Below are 13,619 nucleotides of genomic sequence, written 5' to 3'. Positions count from 1 at the left end.
CTGGCTCTCATGAGGACCGCAACAGGAACGGAAGACCCAGAGTTACCTCTGCTGCAAAGGACAAGGTCATTAGAGTTACCAGCCTCAGAAATTGCTGCGCAAATAAATGCTTTACAGAGTTCAAGTAACAGACACATCTCAACATCAACTGTTCAGAGGAGACTGCTTGAATAAGGCCTATATGGTTGAATTGCTGCAAAGAAACAACTACAAAAGGACACTAATAATAAGAAGAGACTTGCTTGGGCCAAGAAACACAAAATCTGTTCTTTGGTTCCAACCGCCGTGTCTTTGTGAGACACAGAATAGGTGAACGGATTATCAGCGCATGTGTAGTGCCCACCGTGAAGCATGGAGGAGGTAAGATGGTGCTTTGCTGGTGACACTGTCAGTGATTTATTTAGAATTCAAGGCAGACTTAACCAGCATGGCTACCACAGCATTCTGCAGCGATACACCATCCCATCTGGTTTGTGCTTAGTGGGACTATTATTTGTTTTTCAACAGGACAATGACCTAACACACCTCCAGGCTGTGCAAGGGCTATTTGACCAAATAGGAGCATGATGGAATGCTGCATCAGATTACCTTATTTAACACTTTTTTGGTTACTACATGATTCCATATGTGTTATTTCATAGTTTTGATGTCTTCACTATTATTATACAGTGTAGAAAATAGCAAAAAATAAAGATAAACCCTGGAATGAATAGGTGTGTCCAAACTTTTGACTGGTACTGTACCTCAGAAGACTTTCCATCAACACCAGTGTGGTTATTTGCCATTAGCAGGTGGGTCAGAGGTCTGCCTTAAGCCTGTTCAATTCTCTTCAGTTAGTTCACATTAATGGAAGGATACATCTGGACCTTTTAAAACCTGCCGCGTCTCTCATAGCAGTACCGCTCCCCAGAACGAGTGCCTGGCCCTCCATGTCATTTCCCGAAGAGCATTTACAATGCCACACTAGATTCTATCGCCGTTGGAGTGGAACCCATTTAACGGCTTAAGTAGACATAATAGTGAGTAAGATTTGGGCAAGGGGCCAGATCGCGTGGGGTTCTGTTTTGTGTTCAGAACGACATCTGTTTTCAGAGCAGCTACATCAAAGGTGCTGAATGCTGTAGCTGTATTGTCTAGGTGGTGTCAACTTCCTGGGTTTCTAGCGGCATTGTGCTCTGACCCTCAGAAACAGGGCTTTGGTCATGAGACTTGACTGTGTGTGACACATTTTCACTGTTTCAGTACGTTTTCAAAGTCCCAGCTCATATTGTGCGCTGTTTAAACATCTTTGGAAGGAAAACCTAGCTAAGTTGTTTAAAGTTGTGTTACGTTGTCTACCCTGAGTTGCTATGACATTGGTCAGAGTATTGATGGAGTAGTTGTGTGGTGTTGCGTTACCGCCATTACCAATGATAAATGTAACTTGAGCTGGAAAACAGTTGTTTCAGAAAGTGCACTCTGTCCCTAAGTGGTGACTTGACCAGACGCACTGAGACCCTCTGAGGCCAGCCCTGCAGCCCTGACCAACACTTTACTCTCGTTCACGGGGCACGGCAATTTATGCGGGGTGACAGAGAGGAATTCACTCCCAACAAATCCCTCTCTTTTAAACCGCCGCTTGTTATCACTGACCCTTAGTCCTCACCCCTATAAAGCACCGGTGTTTGGGCCGCAAGCGCTTGTAAATAAGGAGTGCCTCCCTATTTATGTCAAACAGAGATTGGTAGTGCTGGAAGTGAATGAGGTCTAGGCTCTCTATTACTACTTGTGTATGTATACAATTAGCATGATTCTAAATGCCATCAACCATGTATCATCAGCCGGGGGAAACGCCTTCATAAATCTCCCTTTAGGGTAAAGCAGGAGAAATACCATTTAAAAAAAGTTTACTACACCAGTATATGTGTTTGGGTAATGGCTAATTACCAGTATTTTCTTCACTGGTTGGTTTGCTTGTGCTGTTGAAATATTTATATGCTGACTGGATTTATGCCCCAATTTGACCCAGTGTGTTGGAACGGCTGTCTTTCAACTAATCCAATAGGCTTTTGGGGAAAGCAGTTGAGGCCTGCACTTAATTACGTTTGGGGTGAATGGTTTTGGTAACAAGCTCCCCTAGGATATGTGCTGCAATGTCTACAGTCTCCATGTTCAGCTTTGGGAACGCATGCCAAGATGTGGGCCATTTTTTGTGAGAGGAGATGTAACCATTACCTTCAGCTATACCATATTAATACAGATATGACAAAAACAATGAAAATAACATATTATTCCAATTTCTTAACTTAGTTTCAATATTTTCAAATCAAATCAAATGTTATATGTTACATGGCGCTGAATACAACAGGTGTACATCTTACCGTGAAATGCTTACTTACGAGCCCTTAACTAACAATGGAGTTCAAGAAAAATAGTTTTTACTAAATAAACTAAAGTGAAAAATCTCAAATCTAAAAGTAACACAAGAAAATGACTTAACAATAACGAAGCTATATACTAAGGGTACCGGTACCGAGTCAATGTGCAAGGGTACAGGTTAGTTGAGGTAACTTGCAAAGTGACTATGCATAGATAATAAACAGCGAGTAGAGGCAGTGTAAATAGTCCGGGTGGCCATTCGATTAATTGCTCAGCAGTCTTACGGCTTGTGGGTAGAAACAGTTAAGGAGTGCTTTAGTCTTACACGGAACCCAAACCGGCTGCGCGCGTGCGCCATCGTGCATAAATGTATTTTGTCCCCCTACACCAAACGCGATCACGACACACAGGTTAAAATATAAAAACAAACTCTGAACCAATGACATTAATTTGGGGACAGGTCGAAAAGCATTAAACATGTATGGCAATTTAGCTAGTTAGCTTGTTAGCTTGCTGTTGCTAGCTAATTTGTCCTATTTATCTAGCCTGGTGTTGCTAGCTAATTTGTCCTGGGATATAAACATTGAGTTGTTATTTTACCTGAAATGCACAAGATCCTCTACTCCAACAATTAATCCACACATAAAACGTCCAACCGAATCGTTTCTAGTCATCTCTCCTCCTTCCCGGCTTTTTCATCTTTGAACTTATGTGGTGATTGGCATCTAAAATATCATAGTATTACCACGACAACCGGCAAAACATTTAGTCTTTCAATCACCCACGTGGGTATAACCAATGAGGAGATGGCACGTGGGTACCTGCTTCTATAAACCAATGAGGAGATGGGAGAGGCAGGACTTGCAGCGTGATCTGCGTCAGAAATAGGAATGGCTTCTATTTTAGCCCTTGGAAACGCAGACGCTTGTTGGCGCGCGCGAGCAGTGTGGGTGAAATAATTGAATAACATAGATTTCTACATTTATTTTGCAACGCTCACGCACGTGACACTAGCGGTGTGGTCACCCTACTAGGCTTCAGCGTATGTCACGATCGTGGTCGGAATGAGACCAAGGTGCAGGGTGGTGAGCGTACATATTCTTTTATTTGTTAAAATGTCACCAACAAAACAAGAAATAACAAAAACGACCGTGAAGCTTACAAAGGCTTTAGTGCCCCTAACAAAGACAACTTCCCACAATGACAAAAGGGAAAAAGGCTGCCTAAGTATGATTCCCAATCAGAGACAACAATAGACAGCTGTCCCTGATTGAGAACCATACCCAAAACATAGAAACACAAAAAACATAGAAATCCACCCAAATCACACCCTGACCAAACCAAATAGAGACATAAAAAGGCTCTCTAAGGTCAGGGCGTGACAGCGTATTTGTTTTCAGCGTATTACAGCTGATCTGTTCACAGGTCTGTGGAGTTAGGAGGGAACCTATAAAAGGTCAGTCTCCTCTGTCTGCACACGCATGGCTTGAGCCATATGGCTGTATTGTGCTATCTACACAGAGCTCCACAGCCCTCAGTGATCCAACAGACAATGATCCAGTGATGTCAGAATAAACGCTGCTCTCTGGCAGAGCAGGCAGAGCAGGCAGAGCCTTGGCTGGAGCTTCAGGCCTAGCTTCTTTAGATCCAAGGACCTGCGTTTTGTCTGAGGGTGTTTTTCACTCCAGCAGGGTGAAATGAATGGTGTCTGTCAGTTGAAGGACAGACGAATGAACGACTCAGGAGAGCAGCCCTGAAGAGAGCCAAAATGCTTTTCCTTCATGGCAGTTCTGGCGCTCAACTTGCTTTGACTATAATTGAAGACTAAGGGGCTTATTTTAATCAAAAGCAAATAATGACAGATTTGATGGTCTATTTGTTGCTGACTACTGTATATATGAATTGACTTGTGAGTTGCTTAAAAATGCCTGGCAGTTAAGACAGTGTATACAATAAAGTGGGATTCCTTGTCATAAATATACCTACTGATATACAGTAAATGTCCTTTACCATATATTGCTTTGTATTTTATACAACAATGTATAAATTAACTGTATTTACAATGTACTGTAATATATTTCATTATTGACCCTTGTGACCTAAATAATTATGGCCTTATTAATAAACTTTTTTGCCTAGCTAAAATGTTAGAATCCTTGATTAATTCTCAGCTTATATCTTCCTTATCTAAGAAATGTAATCATTAATGTACATCAGTCAGGCTTTAGATCAGGTCAAATGATGTGGTTAACTGTGTGGATAAAAGGCAACATTGTGCTGCCCTCTTCATTGACCTGTCAAAGGCCTTCGATACTGTTAATCACTCGCTGCTAATTCAGATGCTTCCCTTAATTGGCCTAGACCAGGCTGCATGTTATGGTTTAAAAATGACTTGACAGAAAGAACTCAACCATCTACTGATGGTGTTAAATTAGGTTTCCTGAATATTACAAAAGGTGTCCCGCAGGGGACGATTTTGGGTCCTATAATTTTTACTGTTTACATTAACAACATCGACTTGTCTATAAAAAAATTGTAACCTGTACTTATATGCCGATGATACTGTTGTGTATGCTATTTCCCCCTCGGTTGACTAGGCTCTATCTGAACTACAGCCTGCCTTCATTGTATTAGAGAAAAACATTATTGACCTGAATTGAGTATTGAATGCAGGTAAAACTAAGTATATGATGTCCTCTAGAGTGCATAAAAATAACAGATTATTTCAGCATATGTACTTTGGATGGTGTCCATATTGATCATGTCCCTACTTACAAATATCTGGGCATCTAGATAAATAAAAAGCTGTCTTTTAAAAAGCATATTTATGAGTTAGTTAAGAAGCTGAGAATAATAATGGGCTTCTAGGTCCTGCCTCTCGCTAAATAGTAGAAAGCAGATTATTCAGTCGACATTCCTATCGGTCATAAACTATGCCACTTCATTCAAGCCGTTAAATGCAGTTTATCATACAGCACAGTGCTTTATGGGCAACAATTTTAGCACTCATCACTGCATTCTCTACCAGAAAGTTGGTCTCCTTTGATTTCATGTAGGTTGATACATTGCTTTGTTGTCATCTATAAAGCAATTTTACAAAAACTCCCACTGTACCTAACATCATTACTAAACTTAAGACAGGATTTACCACACCTGCTCTCAGGGACGGCTGCCTCTGGACATTCTTTTAGTTTTCTAGCACATTATTCGTGGAACAATATTCAAAACATTCTTAAAATGTGATGTTCTGGTGCCTCTGGGGCGATTCAGAAAGGTAATAGAGGACCTTACTACTGATGAATGTGATGTTCTGGTGCCTCTGGGGCGATTCAGAAAGGTAATAGAGGACCTTACTACTGATGAATGTGATGTTCTGGTGCCTCTGGGGCTATTCAGAAAGGTGATAGAGGACCTTACTACTGATGAATGTGATGTTCTGGTGCCTCTGGGGCGATTCAGAAAGGTGATAGAGGACCTTACTACTGATGAATGTGATGTTCTGGTGCCTCTGGGGCGATTCAGAAAGGTGATAGAGGACCTTAGTACTGATGAATGTGATGTTCTGGTGCCTCTGGGGCGATTCAGAAAGGTGATAGAGGACCTTACTACTGATGAATGTGATGTTCTGGTGCCTCTGGGGTGATTCAGAAAGGTGATAGAGGACCTTACTACTGATGAATGTGATGTTCTGGTGCCTCTGTGGCGATTCAGAAAGGTGATAGAGGACCTTACTACTGATGAATGTGATGTTCTGGTGCCTCTGTGGCGATTCAGAAAGGTGATAGAGGACCTTACTACTGATGAATGTGATGTTCTGGTGCCTCTGGGGAGATTCAGAAAGGTGATAGAGGACCTTACTACTGATGAATGTGATGTTCTGGTGCCTCTGTGGCGATTCAGAAAGGTGATAGAGGACCTTACTACTGATGAATGTGATGTTCTGGTGCCTCTGGGGAGATTCAGAAAGGTAATAGAGGACCTTACTACTGATGAATGTGATGTTCTGGTGCCTCTGGGGTGATTCAGAAAGGTGATAGAGGACCTTACTACTGATGAATGTGATGTTCTGGTGCCTCTGGGGAGATTCAGAAAGGTGATAGAGGACCTTACTACTGATGAATGTGATGTTCTGGTGCCTCTGGGGAGATTCAGAAAGGTGATAGAGGACCTTACTACTGATGAATGTGATGTTCTGGTGCCTCTGTGGCGATTCAGAAAGGTGATAGAGGACCTTACTACTGATGAATGTGATGTTCTGGTGCCTCTGGGGAGATTCAGAAAGGTGATAGAGGACCTTACTACTGATGAATGTGATGTTCTGGTGCCTCTGGGGTGATTCAGAAAGGTGATAGAGGACCTTACTACTGATGAATGTGATGTTCTGGTGCCTCTGGGGAGATTCAGAAAGGTGATAGAGGACCTTACTACTGATGAATGTGATGTTCTGGTGCCTCTGGGGAGATTCAGAAAGGTGATAGAGGACCTTACTACTGATGAATGTGATGTTCTGGTGCCTCTGGGGTGATTCAGAAAGGTGATAGAGGACCTTACTACTGATGAATGTGATGTTCTGGTGCCTCTGGGGAGATTCAGAAAGGTGATAGAGGACCTTACTACTGATGAATGTGATGTTCTGGTGCCTCTGGGGAGATTCAGAAAGGTGATAGAGGACCTTACTACTGATGAATGTGATGTTCTGGTGCCTCTGGGGAGATTCAGAAAGGTGATAGAGGACCTTACTACTGATGAATGTGAAGTTCTGGTGCCTCTGGGGTGATTCAGAAAGGTGATAGAGGACCTTACTACTGATGAATGTGATGTTCTGGTGCCTCTGGGGTGATTCAGAAAGGTGATAGAGGACCTTACTACTGATGAATGTGATGTTCTGGTGCCTCTGGGGTGATTCAGAAAGGTGATAGAGGACCTTACTACTGATGAATGTGATGTTCTGGTGCCTCTGGGGTGATTCAGAAAGGTGATAGAGGACCTTACTACTGATGAATGTGATGTTCTGGTGCCTCTGGGGTGATTCAGAAAGGTGATAGAGGACCTTACTACTGATGAATGTGATGTTCTGGTGCCTCTGGGGAGATTCAGAAAGGTGATAGAGGACCTTACTACTGATGAATGTGATGTTCTGGTGCCTCTGGGGAGATTCAGAAAGGTGATAGAGGACCTTACTACTGATGAATGTGATGTTCTGGTGCCTCTGGGGTGATTCAGAAAGGTGATAGAGGACCGTACTACTGATGAATGTGATGTTCTGGTGCCTCTGGGGAGATTCAGAAAGGTGATAGAGGACCTTACTACTGATGAATGTGATGTTCTGGTGCCTCTGGGGAGATTCAGAAAGGTGATAGAGGACCTTACTACTGATGAATGTGATGTTCTGGTGCCTCTGGGGAGATTCAGAAAGGTAATAGAGGACCTTACTACTGATGAATGTGATGTTCTGGTGCCTCTGGGGAGATTCAGAAAGGTAATAGAGGACCTTACTACTGATGAATGTGATGTTCTGGTGCCTCTGGGGAGATTCAGAAAGGTGATAGAGGATCTTACTACTGATGAATGTGATGTTCTGGTGCCTCTGGGGTGATTCAGAAAGGTGATAGAGGACCTTACTACTGATGAATGTGATGTTCTGGTGCCTCTGGGGAGATTCAGAAAGGTGATAGAGGATCTTACTACTGATGAATGTGATGTTCTGGTGCCTCTGGGGTGATTCAGAAAGGTGATAGAGGACCTTACTACTGATGAATGTGATGTTCTGGTGCCTCTGGGGAGATTCAGAAAGGTGATAGAGGATCTTACTACTGATGAATGTGTTAGTTTTTTATGACCGTGTCTTTCTTTCTGCTTACATTTTATATTTATATTTTGATGTGTCTATTTTCTGTCATTTACGGAAAGTATTCAGACCCCTTAACATTTTTGTTGTGTTACACCCTTACTCTAAAATTGATTTAAAAAATGTTTTACTCATCACTCTCCACATAACACCCAATAATGACTGATCAAAAACAGTTAAAAAATATATATATTTTTTTTTATAAAATAAAACAATTATAAATGCATATTGATGTTCCTTCCATAACTTTTGGCTACATTTACATAAGTCTAAACTATTGCAGATAGAATGAACCATTCTAAAACAGTGACATAATAAGGCATATTGTAAACTTTAGGTGTTGGCGTCTCAAAGAGAACGATCGTGGAGAACCCCACTTCAGTGTTGATCTATCAGAGCGCTCTCTCTCTCTCTATCTGGACATTTAATCTAGATCCCTTTTTCATATAAATCTTTTAGCAATTGTTGTATTGACCGACATAAGGGACTATTTTGTCATGGGAAATTGATGCTCAGTATCAAACATGCATCATATATGATAAGCACACGTACATGAATCATTGTTCTATGTTGTCCAAGAAGTGTCAGTTTCTCTGAGTACATAACAAATCTAATGACATCAAAACCATACTATAAGCATACCTTGTTCTTCCCTTTTACCAGTTGATTTTTGTTGTATATGTTCTCAATCCGGTTGTGTGAGTAGTTCCCCTTATCGTCCATTTGAACCGGGATTGGCTCAGTGTAAAGGGTACACCTATAGGACAGAGGAAACCAGTCATTACTGATCTAGACGAAACGGCTGCAGGTTAACTAAAGTATAAAGTCTGTTTTGAAAATGAGTACAGAACAGTGGACAAAACAGAAGACTCTTAGAGCAGAATGCTGTGTGGACATGTCATCCTTTCCTATATTTCATTAGTGGGAATCAGAAATGACACTATGGACCAGCGAAAGTGGTCCAAACAGTTTTACAATGTGTCGCTCTGAGCGGTCAGGCATTTAGCCTTATGAGGCTCTGACTAACATTATAGATTTTGTGTGGGCTTTTGGGGCGGGCTACAGCCCAGGCTGCCTAGGATTGTTAAACCAGACAAACACCAGCCAGCCTCTCCTCCACTCCTCGCTTTCCTCCAGTCTACTGAGGGGAACAATCAGACTGATGAGGAGTGAGGCGGCCAGGCCAAGCGGGCTGGGAGGCAGGAGGAAACGGCAGGGTGATAGGAAGGGCTGTGCTATGCGTCACCTCGCACAGGAAACCCCCTCATTCTCTGACTAGAGGAGATAAGGCTAATCCCCAGACCTTGGTGGGTCAACAACAGACAGCTGATACCTTCTTACCCTGCTGCTGATAAAGAAAGAACCCTTCCTGCCTCCTTCACCTCTCCCATCCCTCTTTCTTGCTATCTAAGACGTTACGCTTCCCCAACCACAAGGGGACTGTGATTTATACAAGGTCTGATCCTGAAATGGTAAATGGTCAATTTGCAATGAGAAATACTTGAAGGGGGTCTGAACTGTATAAACAAACATTTGGCTCAATCTGCCTCCAACTAGGCTGTGGCTGGGCTGAAACCTCTATTTGATGCACCTCCCTCATTAGCTGTTGAAAAAACAGGCCCTTTTCAGCTTCAATCATTTATGAGCAACTTTTTCCAATGCCAGAGCTGGTTATCTTTAGGGCTGCAGAAATGAGGCACCTTGACACAGCTTGAACCTCCACCATCATTTCTGTTACAAATTTGGCAACCAGGAGTGTTTTTACAAATGATTTTTTACGAATGATGGATAATTAACAGAAGTATTTGTCAAGTTACAGCGCCTGAAGTGTAACATAATTCAGGCCCTCCATTGTGAGGCCTTCCCTGAGCCGTGTTTTTCTAGCGGTGTGGGGTCCTGATAACCAACACTTGATAACTCCGCGGTAATGGCCCATTGTTTGCCTCAGTTTTCGCCTCAGAAAGGACCCCTGCTGTCACTGACAGGGGTATAGCAGCTCTGGCTCTCAGGGAATGTTCATGTTGTTTATGAAGGTTCGCTAGCCGCACAATCACTCATACCACAAGCTCTGTCCCGTTCAGCTCTATAAATATGGAACAGTGTTGGGTCTTTGCATGTCAAAAAACATATACTACTTGTACTACTAACCTTGTTTAGCATTATCTAGTCTAAATATGGCATGATTCCACTATTTGTATCCATCTGCATCACGTTCAAATAAGGACTTTTACTTGGAAGGCAAACCACAAATTCCACTATTGTGGCTAATCCTTATTGTGGCTAGCTTCACATAGGTGGGACTGCCCATCATTAATCAAATACGAACTGTCTTATACACTGTTCATGTTGTTTATGAAGGTTCCCTAGCAGGTCGACATTCACGCCCATACCACATGCTCTGTCCCATTCAGCTCTATAGAAGCTTGGGGAGTTTGAGACTAAAATATCCTCTCTCCCCACCCACAGAGCCACTGGCCACAAATGAGTAAGGAATTCTCCCGGGGCTGCATTTCTTTGACAAATGTCTGTATTTTGGGACAGAGTCAATTAAATGGATGCAAGCCTGTTTCTGGAGAGGGAGCCTCGGGCTAGCCCGGTGGTTCTGGACTCCAGACTCACAGACTCTGTGTGTGTGTGTGCGTGTGTGTGTGTTTGCGTGTGTGTTTGTGCGTGTGTGTTTGTGCGTGTGTGTGTGTGCGTGTGTGTGTGTGTGTGTATGATCCAGTTCCAATACTCTGACAGCTGAGCTCAGCATCAACAAACCCTAATGTAACGCAGCAGGCGTAAAAGTCCTGACGAGAAGAAATAAACTGCCGGGGGAGGTTCTCTTCTGCACTGTTGAACCAATCCAGTAAATGTGGAGGAGGAGTTAAGATGGAGTGTTTCCTTGTTAACACCCAAAAGCGGAAGTAGCGTCAAAGGCTCTCTTTCCATTTCCCCTGAATACCTGATGCATCCGCTTGTTGCCGGCCCCCCTGAGGGTGATCAAATGTAAACACTCATCCAAAACATAACCAGGATGTGCACTGGCAGGGACAATGCTGGTCTGCTTCACTAATCATGTGCATTGACAGAGACCAGACGAGAGGACAATTAATCTCAGGGTCTGTGTGGACATATGGACGATACGTGGAAGTATGAGTCTTGCACTTCCAAGAACCAAAACAATAAACTCAGAACACCAAGTCTATGTTACAGAAATAACTAGAAATGCGCAGTGACCCTCAACCGTGATCCGGCAGTTTCTGTCAGTCAGATGGTTCTGGTGACTCAGAACATTTTGATTCATAGACTGGGTTTTTGAGAAAAAAGATGTGACTTCATCACAGTTCTGAATTTAGTGCTTTGATTCCTGGAAGTGCTGCCTTATGGTTGTTTCCTGGAAGTGGTGCCTTATGGTTGTTTCCTGGAAGTGGTGCGTTATGGTTGTTTCCTGGAAGTGGTGCCTTATGGTTGCTTCCTGGAAGTGGTGCCTTATGGTTGTTTCCTGGAAGTGGTGCCTTATGGTTGTTTCCTGGAAGTGGTGCCTTATGGTTGTTTCCTAGAAGTGGTGCCTTATGGTTGTTTCCTGGAAGTGGTGCCTTATGGTTGTTTCCTGGAAGTGGTGCCTTAAGGTTGTTTCCTAGAAGTGGTGCCTTATGGTTGTTTCCTGGAAGTGGTGCCTTATGGTTGTTTCCTGGAAGTGGTGCCTTATGGTTGTTTCCTGGAAGTGGTGCCTTATGGTTGTTTCCTGGAAGTGGTGCCTTATGGTTGTTTCCTATAAGTGGTGCCTTATGGTTGTTTCCTGGAAGTGGTGCCTTATGGTTGTTTCCTGGAAGTGGTGCTTTATGGTCGTTTCCTGGAAGTGGTGCGTTATGGTTGTTTCCTGGAAGTGGTGCCTTATGGTTGTTTCCTGGAGGTGGTGCCTTATGGTTGTTTCCTGGAAGTGGTGCCTTATGGTTGTTTCCTAGAAGTGCTGCCTTATGGTTGTTTCCTGGAAGTGGTGCCTTATGGGTTTTTCCTGGAAGTGGTGCCTTATGGTTGTTTCCTAGAAGTGGTGCCTTATGGTTGTTTCCTGGAAGTGCTGCCTTATGGTTGTTTCCTGGAAGTGCTGCCTTATGGTTGTTTCCTGGAAGTGGTGCCTTATGGTTGTTTCCTGGAAGTGGTGCCTTATGGTTGTTTCCTGGAAGTGGTGCCTTATGGTTGTTTCCTAGAAGTGGTGCCTTATGGTTGTTTCCTGGAAGCGCTGCCTTATGGTTGTTTCCTAGAAGTGCTGCCTTATGGTTGTTTCCTAGAAGTGCTGCCTTATGGTTGTTTCCTAGAAGTGGTGCCTTATGGTTGTTTCCTGGAAGTGCTGCCTTATGGTTGTTTCCTGGAAGTGCTGCCTTATGGTTGTTTCCTGGAAGTGCTGCCTTATGGTTGTTTCCTAGAAGTGCTGCCTTATGGTTGTTTCCTGGAAGTGGTGCGTTATGGTTGTGCAAGATACTACACAGTTCTAACATATTCTTATGGTTTACAATAAATAACAGAACACATCGAAGTACATCAGGAATGAAGGAACATTGTGAAAACTTAAAACAAGAAGTACAGAACACACTGGAAGGCTCAAAGGCACTGACACCGTAGGTGAATACAAACAAAATGGTCTTCACAGTTCAGTTAACGATTTAGTTCATATAACCACCTGGATTGCCCAGGATAAACAGCCTAGGATGGCCCACTCTTTGTTAGTGACTCACTCTTTGTCGGTGGGGTCAGGATGGCATGGTTGCCAGAGCCACGTGATGTTGGGCATGGGCACTCCAAAGGCGGTGCAGGTTAGCTGATGCTGCATGCCGAACATGTAGGGCTGCACGTACTCCGAGGCCACCTCCTCTTCAGAGATCTTTGGTCTCACTGTGGGAGACATACACACATAGAGACAAAGAGATCAGACACTGTTGCATCAACAGTTACACCTGGCCATTGGTGGTAATAATGTCTTTATAATGAGAGAGAGGTTTGTCATCATGATGAATAACCATGGAAAAGGTCCCATGGACACCAGTTGTCTTCTAACCTCTGAGAGTCGGCTGTAAAGTGCTTGAAAAAGGTTGAGTGATTGCATAGCCCTGATACCCTGGGGGTTGTCCATCACATCAGGGTGTCAGTGTCTCAGAGCTTGGCCCAGTCTCTACCCAGCTGCCTATGGGCCAGATGTGGCCCTATGCCCCGTCCCAGGTCAGTGGATCAGCAGTGTGGGAGAGCACAGCAGTAATCAAAACCAGACTGACGGACTTACTGACTGGATGCCACCTCAAGAGGAATGCTCTGCTCACATCAGTTAATCATTCTCCACCAGTCAGTGTGTGTGCGTGCGTACATGTGTGCGTATGTGCATAGTCGTGACACGGTTTCTCTCAGTAAAGTCCTCAGTTCAAGCCCCGGCTGCTGA

The 13,619-nt window shown here is 43.5% G+C and overlaps 1 protein-coding gene across 1 annotated transcript in view; it reads right to left on the bottom strand.

Annotated features, from left to right (window-relative positions):
• LOC109905151 (vascular endothelial growth factor receptor kdr-like) overlaps window positions 1-13,619 on the bottom strand; it is an 80,845-nt gene that overhangs the window by 44,337 nt on the left and 22,889 nt on the right. The window contains exons 10-11 of the mRNA XM_020502372.2: window positions 12,925-13,081; window positions 8,849-8,963 (exon numbers count right to left, since the gene is read on the bottom strand). Of these exons, the coding sequence (XP_020357961.1) occupies window positions 8,849-8,963; window positions 12,925-13,081 (272 nt within the window). The remainder of the gene's footprint in view (window positions 1-8,848; window positions 8,964-12,924; window positions 13,082-13,619) is intronic.

Source organism: Oncorhynchus kisutch, linkage group LG15, assembly GCF_002021735.2.
Source record: "Oncorhynchus kisutch isolate 150728-3 linkage group LG15, Okis_V2, whole genome shotgun sequence".
NCBI classification, from domain to species: domain Eukaryota; kingdom Metazoa; phylum Chordata; class Actinopteri; order Salmoniformes; family Salmonidae; genus Oncorhynchus; species Oncorhynchus kisutch.
This window is presented reverse-complemented; position numbering and strand designations above follow the sequence as displayed.